A 15934-nucleotide genomic window follows, 5' to 3' on the forward strand; every position below is an offset into this window, starting at 1 on the left:
AAATTAGACATTACACATATGTTGCAAATTGTAGCTAAAGCCAACAGTGAAGCTAAACTTTAATGGAGTGTGCCTTTTGCAAGCTTCTGTTTAAAAAAAAATCGGCAAAAAGGGAATACTGGTATACTGGTATTGGTCTAAAAAAAAATCAGTCTCTCTAGTATACTGGTATTGGTATTTTAGTGAGTACATTTTGTGCCAATTCAAATTGTTTAGTGTTATTGCTTACTTTGTTTATTTTCTTTGTATTGACAAAGTCATATTGAGTAATAGTAACAAACACTTTAATCCAAAAAAAAAAAAAGAATACTAATATATCATATCAAGTGTTTACATTACTTTGGTCACTCTTTAAAATTTTTAGGTACCCAAGTAGAATAGAATGATGATGAAGCTTTCATCATAATTATTTTATGTCTTTCGTGTTAGATTAGTCTTTAGTTTTATGACTGATTATTTTAGTTTTTACTTCTTAATAAAACTTATTATTTTAATTTAATTAGATGGAGAAAGAAAAAAATATTTGTACTAAAAGTGATGTAGCAGTACCACGAGGTAAAGCAATATGGAATTCTGAGAGTGTGAATTTTTTCTTGGAATTCTGTATCAAAGAGGTTGATGATGGACATCGTCCTACTACTTATTTAGATAAAATTGGATATCTAAACTTGATTACAAATATGAAAAAAGCAACTGGAAGAGATTACACTAGAGCCCAACTGAAAAATAAGTGGGATGGATTGAAAAATGAATGGAAGCTTTGGAAGCAACTCAAGGGAAAAGAAACTGGTTTAGGATGGAGTATGCAAAAGAATACAATTGATGCAACTGAAGATTGGTGGAATAGTAAATTACAGGTACATTATAATCTTGTTAAATATTTATATAAAACTAAAAGACTTTTTTATACATGGTACATTTAATTAACAAAATTCCTTTTGTAGACTCATCCTGATGCTGCAAAGTTTCGCATTCGGGGAATTGAACCAGAGGTAGAGGAAAAATTAGATAGGATTTTTATGAACACTGTTGCTACAGGAGAGCATGCTTGGACACCTTCATCTGGAATAATTCCATCTGAGTCTGAAAAGCCTTTTAATGATACTGAAACCTTACATGAACAACTTGAGAGCAGTGATGATGATCTAGAGACGCCTAATATTGATAGATTTTCTAAAGAGAAAATTAGCAAGAGATCAACCGAGCCACTTGAGAAACAAAATAAAAAGGTGAAAAATGAAAAAGGGAAAATGAAGAAGACAGGGCCTGTAATGATATTTGAACAAATTGGTCGCCTTGCTGATGCCGTGGAGACAAGAAGTAGAAATATTGAAATAGCTAGAAAGGAGAATAGTATTGCCGAAGTTATGAAAATATTAAATTCTTTGCCTGAAATCGAAAAAGGGAGCAGCTTGTATTTATTTGCAACTCGCTTGTTTATCATGAAAGAGAAGAGAGAGATGTTTGTTTCATTGGAAGAACCTGAGTTGATGCTTACTTGGCTCAGGAATGAGTATACTCTGGAATACTTATAATGCTTAAATCACGCCGAATAGTAGTATTTATTTTCTAAACTTTGTGTTATGACTTTAATATATGTTTGTTATGTTATTTCTTCAATTGTATTTGCTCTCAAGACTTGGTGTTATTACTATTTAAAATAAATATGCTTTATTATTTTGTTTACTTGTATTTGCTATGAAAACTCTATGGCTATTTGATATCTTTTTCATATATTTTTTTTTAATATTTACAGGTTTATTTTAAATTAAAAATAATGGCAGACACCGATGACGAGATTGAGTTACAATCAGTGTACGTAGCTACATACCTTGTTCAGCATTATTATACAACATACATTGAAAAGACTCCTTGTATGAATTCTTCTCAAACTGGTCATATGTGGTTGATGGAAATATTACAAGGAAATGAAAGTAGATGTTATAGAATGTTTAGGATGGAGAAATATGTTTTTATTAAATTATGCAATGAACTGGAAGCTAATTATGGATTTGAGGGTTCAAAAAGGATGTGTACTCTTGAAATATTAGGAATGTTTTTATTTACATTAGGTCACGGCGCTGGAAACCGATTAACACAAGAGCGATTCCAGCACTCAGGCGAGACAGTTAGTCGATATTTCAACAAGGTTTTAGATGTTTTATGTCATATGAGTATAGATGTATTAAAACCACCAGACCCAGAATTTAAAGATGTTCCTGTAGAGATATTGAAAGATTCTAGATATATGCCTCATTTTAAGGTAAGTCATACTTTAAAATTATATATTTTTTTATTAATTTTTTTCTCAAGCTAGAGTATAATTTTATAATCTGGTATTCTTTTTCTAGAACTGTATTGGTGCAATAGACGGTGTACATGTAAATGCCGTAATTCCACCTGAAGATCAAGTACCATTTGTTGGTAGAAAAGGGGTACCAACTCAAAATGTTATGGCAATATGTAATTTTGATATGCAATTTATATATGCATATGCTGGGTGGGAAGGTTCTGCTCATGATACAAGAATTTTCTATTCAGCTTTACGTGATTCAACTTCAAATTTTCCAAAACCACCCCAAGGTTGCCATCTAAACACATTTGTAAATTATTAAAGTCTTTATAATTTTTTAATAATGTTTTTATATTTTATTTGACAGGAAAATATTATTTAGTGGATGCGGGATACCCACAAATTACAGGTTTTTTAGGACCATATAAAGGCCAAAGATACCATCTTCCACAATTTCAACGAGGTAGCAAACCTACTGGTTATAAAGAGGTATTCAACCAGGCACATTCTTCTCTTCGAAGTGTTATTGAAAGAACTTTTGGAGTATGGAAGAAAAGATGGAAAATATTAAGAGATATGCCTAGTTATCCATACCAGAAGCAAGTAAAAATAGTAATTGCATCAATGACCTTGCATAATTATATTCGAAGGCATGCAAAACGTGATCGACATTTTGAGAAAATTAGAGACAATCCAGATTATTGTGCAAGTGATCAAACTAATATTGAAGATGAAGATGAGACAACTAGAGCTTCAAATTTAAATGAAATGGACAATATCAGAGATTTGATTGCTGCAAGTTTAATAGGACATAATTAAAATATATTGATGTTACATTATTTTTGTTTTATTTAACTGATATTGTCTTTTATCATATTAAATTGATTAAATTTGAATTATTTGTTATGAAGAAATTTTTTAATAATTTAAAAATATTTAATAGACAATTTTTATGTAGATTTTTTATTATTATTATTATTAGTAGTAGTAAAAGTTTAACTAATTATTTTATTATCTATATTTAAAGATAACAAATGTCATGCCTATTTTAGTAATTGTATATTTAACAGCTATTCAATTATTTAGCTTACCAAACACTTATATACAACTTTTCTAACTTACAGCTGTTTTAAAAATATATTTACCAAACACTTAGTAGTTTTTTCTCACAGCACAGCTACAGCTGCTTTTTCTCACAGCACAGCTACAGCTGCTTTTTCCCACAGCACAGCTGTGCCAAACTGGCCCTTAGTATGTAATTTCATGTACATCTTTCTTTTCTATTTTTTTTTTCCTTTTTAAGACAATTTGTATCCTTTTAATTAATTTTATCATTCAATTCATTTTTTTTATTTATAATTGCTAATTAAATAATTTTATATTCCAACAATCTAATAACACTTCAAACAAAATAATAAATTATCTTATATGATTAATTTATCAAAATCATTACCAAAATAATTTCTTATAAAGAATTTAAACAATAGATAGTAATATTGTTGGTTTTAAAAGCCAGTAAAAAATTTGTTACATTAAAGAATAAATTGAAATAATAATAATTTTTAATCTTAATTATATATGATATTAACTATTTTTTCTACATCAAAATTCTTAATTTTGTTTTCTAAAATTTGAGAAAATCGTGATAAGGAAACATGACTTACTAATATATATTTGATTCAATTTTATGTATCAGTGAATAGTTATTACAATCTGTTATATATGCAATTATAATTAACCTTCTTTATTTGTTTCTGGCATTTTTCAAAACATTTGAAGAGACCTTTTATCATAAAAATAAAAGATTATTAATTTTTGAATAAATCAATTAATTTCCACATAATGTGTCGTAATTCATTGGAACTAAAAGAAGTGAAAAGTAAGTAAAACTAAAAAAAAACTCACATTAGCATTTTTCTTGTCGTTTAAAACTTACAAATTGACCCTGCCCCATTATTAATATTTTGGGGCATGGAAAAAGCAATGCTGCTAATAAGAGAAAAACAATAAGAATGTGAATTGTGTGAATGAAGAGATACCTGCAATATTTGAAAAGTCATAATTTTTTGAAGAGTTACCACTTAACTTTTTAACAGTTTAATTAAAATTTCTGTTAAAACTAACAGATTTGACACAACAAATATACACATTTATATAATAGGTAAGATATATATGTATGGAACACTTTTTAATGGGTAAACAAATTTAACTATAAATATTAATTTTAAAAATATCAAACTATCGATTTGATCTAATAACGAATAATGAAATCACAAATTTAAAATTCTATGCTTAATTTAACTACTTAATTAAAAAAAATATTAAAAAATATCTCTTTTTACACTATATCAAAAATATGTTCATACAAAAATATTTAACTCAAATTCAACTTTTTCTTTTCTTATTTTTCTTGCTAAAAAACTTTTTAATTTTTTTTTTTTTACTGATGGAACAATCTCAGGCCATATGATATAAAAATGAGAGATTTTTTTGATTAGATATAAAAACTAAGCATAAAAACTCAAAATTTTCTAATTTTATCCATTCATGGGTAATACCCATTAAGAGTGCACCCATATATGTATATTATCTAATTTTTTTAGAGATAATTCAATACAATAACTTGATTAGTATAATATTATAACGTTAAAAGTTTGATAAAATATTTTTTTACTTTTTTAATTGTTAAAACTCTAGCAGACTAAACTTTCAAGGCTCGTTTGGAACGCCGTATTAGGTCGTATTGTATTGTATTGTATTATATTGAATTGGATTATATATCATATTTTTATATAATACTATGTTAAACTTTAATTTATACTAAAATATTATATATTTAGGTGTCCATAAAAGTTAATACCACATATAGTTTTACGTAAAAATATCGCATAAAATACAATTCAATATAATACAATACAATACAATACGACCTAATACGGTGTTCCAAACGAACCCTCAATGTTTATTTTAATGTTTGATAATGATGAGAGTGTAAACCGCATAAATCACATCGCATCACGGCGCCGTATTTTTGCAGTATAATTTTTATAGTTTTAAGGTCTTGCGGTGCGATTGTGGTTTTAAAAAATTATAAAAATCGCATATATACAATTTGATTTGGAAAATTAATCTAAACCTACACTACCCGCACTGCGAACATGTGTAGATTGCCGTGGTCGCCTTCAATTAATTCAATTGTAGATTAGAAATTAACAAGATTTGAATATGGTTATTAAATATAAAAATATTATATATATATATATTTAACTAGATTGATGTTACGTGCAATGCCTGTATAATTAGTTTTCTTTTCAATTAAGTTTAATTAGATGACGTTAAGTGCAATATATGTATATTTAATTTTTTTAATTAAATAATGTATTTTTTAAAAAATTTGAAATGAGATTTGAGATTTTAATTTTTGAGAATTTTTTTTAACTAATGTGGTATTAATTAGTGTAGTATATATGCCTCCTATCAATAATTAGTACTTTATATAATCATGACATATATATCAAGTTTGACTAAAATTATTTTCAATTTTGATATTAAAAAATAATTTATATAAATTATATTTGAAGATCACGTGCTTTTAAAAATTATATGAAATGCATTGATCCATAAGATTCTAAAAATCATTAGATTTCACTCCACTTATATATTGATCAAGAAGAAAAAAAAATAATATAAGCACACTAGGGGTGGCAATTCGTGTTCGCGGGTCGTATTCGTGTCGTGTCGAGACTCATGTATAACATGTACATGCTTTACCCGAACACGATCCGTTTAATAATCGTGTCAAAAAAATGAAATCCGAACACGACCCGTTTATAAACGGGTTGACATGACACGACCCGTGTAACCCGTTTATAAGTATATTTTGTTTAAACATGTCAACTAATAACACGTTTATGAAGTATTTAATACGTTTATAACCCATTTATGACACGTTAAAGTACTTAAATAACTTTAAATAGGTCATTAACGTGTCAATATCGTGTTAGCCGTGTCAAGCCGAACACGACCCGTTTATTAAACGGGTTATACAAGTCAACCCGAACACGACCCGAACCCATTTAAGGCAAACCCAAACCTGCTAACTCTCGTGCGGGTTTCGAGTCGTGTCATCGTGTCTGACCCGTTTTACCGGCCCTAAAGCACACTAAATATGACCTATTGACTTACATAAAATATTTACAATTAAAATTTTCTTATATAAGGTATCTATAATATTTTAAGTATTTTAAATTTAAATTAAATTTTTTTTATATAAAATATCTATATAATTTTTATTTTTAAATATATATATAATGATATTATAAAATTAATAAAGAATATTCTATTAAAATTAACGTAACAAACTAAAAAGATATAGTTAAACTAAAAATTATGTTATAGTCATATTTTATATACAATAGATTCACCAGTAAAATAGAAGTCGAGTCTCCCTCCTATCCCTCGAAAGTTCTTTCTTTTAGATCCGTAACGATCTTTGACGTTCAACCATGGCATCAAAGCGGATCTTGAAGGAGCTCAAGGATCTCCAGAAAGACCCGCCTACATCTTGCAGCGCTGGTTTGTTCTATTTTTGCGCCATTTTTATGGCTTTGGCGCCTTACAAGGCTATAGCGCCTATTACATGGCTGGCCCCTAATTATTTAGGGTAGTTTGTTTAAAATTTTCACGGCTTCTTGTATTGAAAATATAATAAAATGTTGGCACAATAAAATTACAAAATAAACAAGTAATGTACTAGACAAATTTTACTAGTTGGAATATAAGGGTTATTTAAGTTAAGGTATGATGTAAAGAAAATTTTAAAATGATATTTTAAAAATATTTTCAAGTGAAATAAGGTTTAAGGAGGATTAAGTTTAAACGATAATAGCTTTTAGCTATGGTTAGTTCATATTTTTAGGAATTATTAGCAAAAAGGGAAAGGGGTGGAATTTAATATTCAGATTCTAATATTTTTATTTAAAATTAATCAAGTAATTTAAAGAATAATAAATACGAAGATATTGTAATAAAAGGAGGTATCTTGTCAATTGCGAATTTATTGTGTTCAGATATATTTGGGAAGTAAAATTTTATGGAATTTGGTTTGTAATCTATGTTGTATAGGAAGGTATCATTATAAATGTTTTTATGGTAAATTAAAAGGATACAATTTTTGGAAGTTTTACAACTTTTTGAAAATTAAAATCGGAATAATTATGTCATAATAGCTAAATTGGATTATTTTAAGTAATTTCAATTCAATATAGATTGATTTGATTATAATAAGGTTTACCATAAATAAATATGTATAAAAATTACTTTTTTGGAATAAGTACAATAAAGGAATTTGTAATATTTTAGAATGGCAACATTAATAATGAATTAATATGGTTGATTTTGTCTATTTTGGGAAGGAATATGGAATTAATGGGTCTTTAATGCTTAATAATTAAGGTTATTTGTTTTATTGTATTGAATTACACTAATCATTGATAATCAAGGTTATTGAAGTACATTATTCGTTGCTTACTTTATTATTGCGATAATTTTCAAAGTAAACTTTTGATATCCTATGGATTGGAGCATTGCAGGATTTTTGTTATTACTAGATTACATATCAAAATTTTTAGGTTTTAGGGTCTTAGTAAGGGATAGTAATCCTAAGATGATGATGAAGTAAAATACAAGAGTTAAGTTGCTACTAGCCAAAGGGTCTCCCTTTGGCTAGTTATAGTATTTTGGGATCTAGTTTTTCAATTTTTGAGTTTTGAGTGTTTTGATCGGATTGATTATTTTCTAATAAAATTTTTTGGTTTTTTGATTTGTTTTCAGTTTATTCATATTCGTTAGCTTTGGTGACGGCTATCAACAATGGGGAGATGTAATTCAACAAGTTAGGAGCGTTGTTTGAAGATGTTATAGCTTTATTGTCTAAATTTCCGGGGGCAGTTTTGTCCCATGTGGCTCGCTCTGAGAATTTAGCGGCCCATGGCTTGGCAAAGCATGCTCTGCGGTTAGACGATGAGCTATCCTGGTTCGAGGAGGTTCCAGCGCCGGTGGCGGACGTGGGCGTCGTAAATTCATGAGTGATTCTAATCACTTTGTCAAAAAAAAAATAGAAGTCGAGATATCGGGGTTAGTAGTTACAGTTAAAGCGAAGGGATTAGGATTTAGGATTGAAAAATTAAAAAGGAAAAGTCAAATGTGAGATATTGATGAAGAAGAAAGCTGGCTTTTCTTCCCAATATAGCTAGTTACCAATTTTGGTTAGAAAGATAGAAGAGCAAGTTTAATATGGGAGACAAGATATGGAAGAAAGCCAAAACCAAAAAAAAAAAGAAAAAAAAGAAATGGTCCTAACACTAACAGTAACTAGCTAGTTTTATTTATGATTTTTATATGTATCCAAAAACGCAACCAATGATACAGTTGGACGTTTGTATCTTTGCGGATGATATAGTTTATAGTGTCATAAATCTTTGAAAAAATATTAAATTAATGCATTAAGTTCCAATCCTTAAGATTCAAGAAAGCTTTTCACTCCAATGACAGATGACATTCTTGAATAGACTTGCAAGCCCAAACAATTTATATTTATTTATATGAATACTAAGTGCCATGTGCTAATATTTAATTATATTTTTAATTTTTATTTTAATTATTTATATTTATAATTGTGTAATTAACTTTTTTCATTGTTCAATAAACAATATATTTTTTATAAAAAGATATTTAATTTAAATGTTATTTATAAAAAATATAATAATTAATATTCAAAAAAATGTGTTATAATTTTAGTGTAATTATAATACTTAAAATTACAAAAAACACACAAGTTTTTTATCTCATTAATTATTTTTTTTAAAAAAATCACACCAAATATTTATCCAATTACCAAAACACATTAGTAAGCAATGTGACAAATACACACAAGTTTATTATTATTATTATTATTATTATTTGATAAAATCATACTATAGATATCATTTATCTAATTACTGAAACTCTATTATAGAGTTATCTCTCGGTAGATATTAACGGTAATACCTTTTATTTTTTTTTTAAATGTCATATTTTTTTTTTGTTTTATTGTTTAAAAAACTAATAATAAAAATATATATTTTTTTAAAAAACAATAATAGAAATATATTGTTAGACACAATAAATTTAAATTACAATGCTAAAAAAATACTTTAAATTTAAATTGTAATATTTAAAAAAAAAATATCATATATAATCACATGTAATATAAAATATGTGGAGGTAGAGAAAAGAAAAAAATATCAATAACAATATAGATTTAAAATATGCTCACAAAATCAATTGTGTTTACGATACAATTGAAATGGGTTAAACCAAAACGCTAAATTAATGTAGCTTATTTTGTCTCCTCCTCCGCTAGAATTGATGACATTCATAAAAGACAGCTAGCTACTACGAAAACTTGCAAAACCATATATTGGTCCACAAGCAAACCCAACACTTTAAAAGTTTGAATTATTTGCTATGATTTAGCTTATCAACATCCAACCTAATTTTGATGATCAAAACACACAAATAAAAAATTGTATATTTTAGAAAATGAAAATTACCCATCACACCACGTGTCAACAACCCACCAATCCAAATTGGCCCAACGTTGCTTCGAGTTCGAGAGATGGTTACTAGACATATAGAGAAAAGAAAAGACCCTTCTGCAAAACTGTTCAAAATTTAACAAAGAAAATTCCTAACAGTATAAGCCATGCTCATAGTCTCATAGAGCCAATGAGGCTAGCTTAAGAGGGACGGGGAAAGAGATGGATTCGAACTTAAAACTTAAATTATTAGTAAACTAGCAAACAAATCATTATTCGCGTGCGGTTATATTTTTATTTAGCGATAATTATATCATAAAATAAATTAAATTTTAATATTTTAATATTTTTGATATATTTTTTTATTAGTAAAATTAACTATTTTACAATATTTTTTACTTAGAAAAATAAATTCATATGCTCGTACAAAATAAAATCTTGAAAAAAAAACTATTAATAAATCTATAGAAAATTTATGATATAATTTCAAAATTGTTATTAACACCATATTTCACTAGTTTATATTCGCTACAACATTTAAATTCGTTGTCATTACCGTATTTCAATTATAGTCGTCAAATCTACTTTTAGTTGCAAATAACCTTACTAATAAGTTTGTTCTGTACATAAATCAGATAAGTTAATTAGTTATTAACTACTCACTTTTTACAATTAATCATTTTGTTATAAATTCATCACTTGTGTATTCCAAAATACTTTAGCACATGAATTAATCAATAGATTCCGTATCTCCAAGAAATTTCAAAGCATATACAACTAAAATAGAAATTAAATAAATAAATTACTTTTTTTAATTAAAATTAAATACCAAAGCACAATAAATATATTAAAATTTGAAAATGTACCAAATTATTGGAATCGTGTTTTAAAAAAATATATGAAAGAACTAAGGTTGCTAAGATAATTAAACAGTTTATGGTTATAAATATTTAAGTAATATTTTGTTCTTTAATTATTAATTAAATAAAATTTAAATTGTGTTGGTTGAAGTATAGAAATACTTTTAAGAAAATAATTAGTCTTTTTTTAGGTGATATTTGGTAACACTTTTATTTTTAAATTTTTTAATCAGAAAAATAAAAGTAAAATTTTTATTTTTAAAAAATAAAAATGTGTTTTATAACCACTTTTATTTTTCAATTTTAAAAATAAAAAACAAAAGTGTGTTTTGTAAATTTCATTTTCATTTATTGATTTTATTTAAGTCGGGTCCAGGTCGGGTTGGGGTCCAAATACAAGTTTCAAGGTCTAGGTTGGGGTGGGAGTCTAAAATATTGATATATATATATATATAAAAATTGTTTAATAAAATTTTGAAAGTGACTTTTTGTTTTTAAAATTTTCAAAATTTTAACTCTCAACTAAAAAATTAAAGAGTAAAAACAGTTTTATAGAATATTATTTTGAAAAATATTTTTATTTTTCTAATTTTAAAAATAAAAAATCTGATTAAAAAAGTGTTACTAAATGTACCCTTAATTAATAAAAAAATAAGTATTCAAATTAAAAATTTTAAAAAAAAATTGTCAATTTTAACCAATTTTTTTTTTTTGAAATGATGAGTTCTGGTTAATTACACATAAAGATAAAATTAAATAGCTTTCAATACTGCTAACCAAAAAATACTAAGTATACTTTATTTTATATATATATTTTATATATATATATATATATGGAAGAGGTTTTAATGGTTACATTTTTATTGTAACCATCATGGTTATATTTTTTTAAGCCATTGGATTACTATTAAATGGTTGTGATTAATTTGGAAATTAAATAAAAATAAATAATAAATAACTTGTAACCTAAAAGTGACCTAATCATTTATTTCCTTATAAAACTTTAATTAAAATTAATTATATTTTAAAATTAAATTAATTATAATTATTAATTAATTTTTTGCAATTTATTACTATATAAGGATCTTTTAGCAATTTATTTTTTTATACTTAAATTATTTAAAATTTTATAACAAAACTTTTTAGGGAAAAAAACAGAAAAATACAAAAAAGGAAAAAAAAATTACAAAAATACTTTGGGCCGGCCCATTAAACATTTATACAGTCCACATACAAATATTTACAAAAATACCACAGGCACTAAGCCTTCAGCTGTACAGAGCGAACCATGAAGGTGAAAATACCGCATTCGTTTCAAAATCGCAAAACAACCAAAATGAAACCAAAACAATAAAAATACAACTATTAATTCTGGCGAAATCAACTGGAAAAGAAGACTTGCAATGATCTAAACAGAAAATGACGAAAAAAAAATCAGAAAAACTGTGAAGAAACTGAAATTACACATTTGTTTTCTATTTTATTCGATCAAAATAACTTCCCCTAATATCGAAATCTATATTCATGAAATGTAGATTTGTAACAAACAGATCTGGAGCTCCCACCAAATCCAAAACAATGTATAATGTGAAAAATTTTAAAAAAACCTCATGAATAATACATCTACGTTATATACAGTTGCATTTTGATTGATTACTGGTTTCCAATATATATATATTTTTTTAGAAACACAATAAGAAGAGTAAATTCGAATTAAGGTACAACCAGTTACGTATAAGTCTGTTTATTTTTTGTTTTGGTTGCCTTATAGTTGCATTATCGTTTTATGTTAGTTTATATATTATGCATGAATTTAATTTGACGGGGACTAAGAAATAGTAGTTATACATAGTAAGTTTTGTGCAAAATAGTTGCATATTATTTTTATAATGAAATAACATATGCAAGTAGCAAAACTATAATAAAACTACAAAACAACTGTATACAAACTAAAATACAGGAAAAACTCTTTGAACATCAACATCCATGGTAAATCTAATTGTTACCCATTGATGATATAAAAATGGACAGGAAATAACTAGACAGAAAACATATTAAAAAAAATACATACAGAAGGTGTTTACACTATTTAAAAACTATGAAAAAACTATTACAAAATGAGAAATAATCAAATGAAGAAATTGAAATGAAAAACAATAAAACATCTGGAAAAATAAATATAGAAAAAAATAACAACAAAATGAAACAGAAATTAAGACTAAACAAACGAAAATGAAAAACCCATAAAAGAACATATAAATTAAACTAAAAAAATAGAAGCCCTAAAAAACCAAACAAAATAAAAAGAAATGTTAAAAGGAAAAACCTAAAATAGTAAAATCGATAAACACAAAACACACTAACGTCAAATACGAAAAAATTTCAAAAAAGGGGGAAACAAAAAAGAAACCGAAAAAAAACCTGAGATCGAAGACCACCACCAACTTGATTATTTTTTTGAGAAACATCTTTAGGAATTTTTTCTTGGGCAGCCACCTTCGATTTCTTCTTTGGAGGAGGTCGCTTACATTTAGAAAATGGAGGAGCAAAATCAGAGTCATCCTCCTCAACAACAGGTCGTTTACCATTGTTCTATTAGCTAAAGATTTCAATCCCATTTTAAAGCTTTTCTTTTGAACAGGAGAAGGAGTTGATGAAGAACGAGTTACAACTATATTTATATATGGATTAAGAGAAAAATAAAAGGACAGAAAACGGTTATGGGATTCGGTTAATGGGAGTTGAAAAAAAAAAATTGAAGAACAAAAAGAAGAGGAAAAATGGAGTTGAGATCATGGAGAAGAAAGAGTTCAGCTATGGAGGTTAATATTTTTTAAAAAAAAAAACTAAAAAGAAATAGAAAATAAAAGGAAAAAGAAGAGAAAAAGAGAAGAAAATGATAAGATGATTGATTGATAGAGATCATAGTCTATTGACATGTAGTGATGCATGCATGAAATGTGTGTATAAGTGGTAAAATTGTAATAAAATAAAGTTGAAGAGTAAAAATGTAGGCTTAACCGTGTGGTAGTATTTTAGTAATAAAATATGTATTTTGTATTTTTAGTGTAAAAATTTCAACTTTTTATAATTTAAAATTATATACATATAATTTCATAATTTAAATTTTATTATACTTGTAATCTTAATTTTAAATTATTACACTTAATTATTTAATTTTTTTATTTAAATATTTAAAAAGTAAAAAATGAAATAAGTTGAAGGATTTTTTAGAAAAAAAAATGGCTGCGCTGATAGATAAATTAATATAAACCCCAAGATCAATTTGTATATAACATAGAACACAATAATAAGATATAATAATTAGGTATGTGTACCTGATTGATCCATAGCAATTATCTCTGTTTGATCCACAGCAGTTACTCCACTTTGATAGTACAATACTATCAACTAAGTCTTCCTCCCTAGATCTCTAAATCAGAAGCAGTTTATTTATCTGATTATCAAAAGGTATACAATTGTGATGAGACAATATGTATTTATAGAGTTAGGGAGGGGACTTAGCTACAAAACCCTAGTTGGGTTGGGCCTGCTCATCAAAGGCTTCAGTCAACTAGAAAAGCCCACACTTCTGCTTCACCTAGACTTTACACACAGATGCTAAGCCCATTAACAATTGATCACCAACAACATGGGCTAACACAGCAAAGAACTATCCAATCAACCCAAGTTTTAATAAAACCGATAAAATTTAATGTAAGCCCAAATAAAAGTCTAACATTCTCCCACTTGGGCTACATTGATTTTAATACATATATATTATATTAAAATAATTTTGTTTGAAAACGACTCATGGGTTGAACAAAAGGAAAACATTTGTGGCCACTTTAAAAAATGATAGTTCTCTGATAGCATCTCAACATACCGGTCCAATTTAACCTTTGATAATGAACTATGACAGTCATATTGTTTTTAACTCAACAAAAGACATTCATAATCACAAATACCAAAGTATTAAATCGACATGGTCAATAAGTCTAGTAGTGTGGTAAGGAATTATGTTCAACATGTGATCAATTTAAAATAACATAATATCCTTATCAGTCCTCAATTTCACTGATACCGTGATGCTTAATAAATAAGCCAGTGAAATTAAACATACACTACTTAATAAATAAGTAAGTGTCACTAAACTTGCTTAAAAAATTAAGCCAACAAAATATCATTGTCTTTTAGTAAATATACTTAAAATACAATGATCACAACAAGGTATGAACTACATGCTTTCAATTCAATTATTCTCGAGAATATAACAAAGCCTAACTGAAAGCATAAACATCCAATAATAAAAATTATTGGCCCACAAAGTAGTTCATAACATCAACAAGTAAACTACATATAAATGTAATCTCAAAAGATAAAACAAGAAACTCCCACTAACCCAAAGGAGCAAAAGATTATAAAATGCCTATATCAAAAACATGTTTATCAAACAATATGGCACTTAATCCTTTGGTTAGAGGATCTGCAAACGTCAACTTGGTCTTTCAATATTCTATCACAATGTCTCCTTTCTTAACCAAGTCTTTAATAGTGAGATACTTTATTTCCTTAATTTTGGAAGCACTACTAATCTCATTATTCTTTGAAAAGAAAACAACAATACTATTATCACAATAGATTAGTATAGGAGAGGAAATAGGATCAACTAGTCGTATCTCTAAAATCAAATTCTTTAACCATAAAGCTTACAAAGATGCCCCATAACATGCAACAAATTTAACATATATAGTAGATGATACGATTAAAGTCTATTTAACACTTTTTCAAGAAATAGCAGCACCAACAAAAGTGAAAATATAGCCAGAAGTTGACTTTAAATCATCTACATAACCACCAAAATCTGAATCTGAATAACCAACAACTTAAAGATTGTTGACATTCTTATACACAAGCATAAAACTCTTCGTTCTATGCAAATATCTCAAAACTTTATTGGCTGCAACCCAATGATCATGGCCAGGATCAGATAAATATCTCCTAAGAACATCGACCATGAAAGCAATATCAGGTCTAGTGCAAACCTAAGCATACATCAAACTCCCTACTGCACTTGCATATGGGATATTCTTCATTGCTTCTCTTTTTTAAGTCGTTCTTAGGACATTGTTGCTTAGTGAACTTGTCCCCTTTCAGAATAGGAACGAAACCAGCTTTACACAAATCCATGTTGAACCTTTTGA

At 26.9% G+C, this 15934-nt stretch overlaps 2 protein-coding genes across 2 annotated transcripts; both read left to right on the forward strand.

Moving 5' to 3' along the window:
- The first annotated feature begins 171 nt into the window (after positions 1–171).
- LOC133031104 (L10-interacting MYB domain-containing protein-like) lies at positions 172–1723 on the forward strand. Its single transcript, XM_061104423.1, has 2 exons — positions 172–857; positions 945–1723. The coding sequence occupies exons 1-2, from the start codon at positions 504–506 to the stop codon at positions 1533–1535; spliced, it is 945 nt and encodes a 314-aa protein (XP_060960406.1). The 5' UTR covers positions 172–503; the 3' UTR covers positions 1536–1723.
- Positions 1724–1777: 54 nt separating this feature from the next.
- Positions 1778–3112, forward strand: LOC133037983 (uncharacterized). Its single transcript, XM_061115851.1, has 3 exons — positions 1778–2263; positions 2352–2583; positions 2661–3112. The coding sequence occupies exons 1-3, from the start codon at positions 1778–1780 to the stop codon at positions 3110–3112; spliced, it is 1170 nt and encodes a 389-aa protein (XP_060971834.1).
- Positions 3113–15934: the final 12822 nt, after the last annotated feature.

This window comes from Cannabis sativa, chromosome 1 (genome assembly GCF_029168945.1).
Source record: "Cannabis sativa cultivar Pink pepper isolate KNU-18-1 chromosome 1, ASM2916894v1, whole genome shotgun sequence".
NCBI classification, from domain to species: domain Eukaryota; kingdom Viridiplantae; phylum Streptophyta; class Magnoliopsida; order Rosales; family Cannabaceae; genus Cannabis; species Cannabis sativa.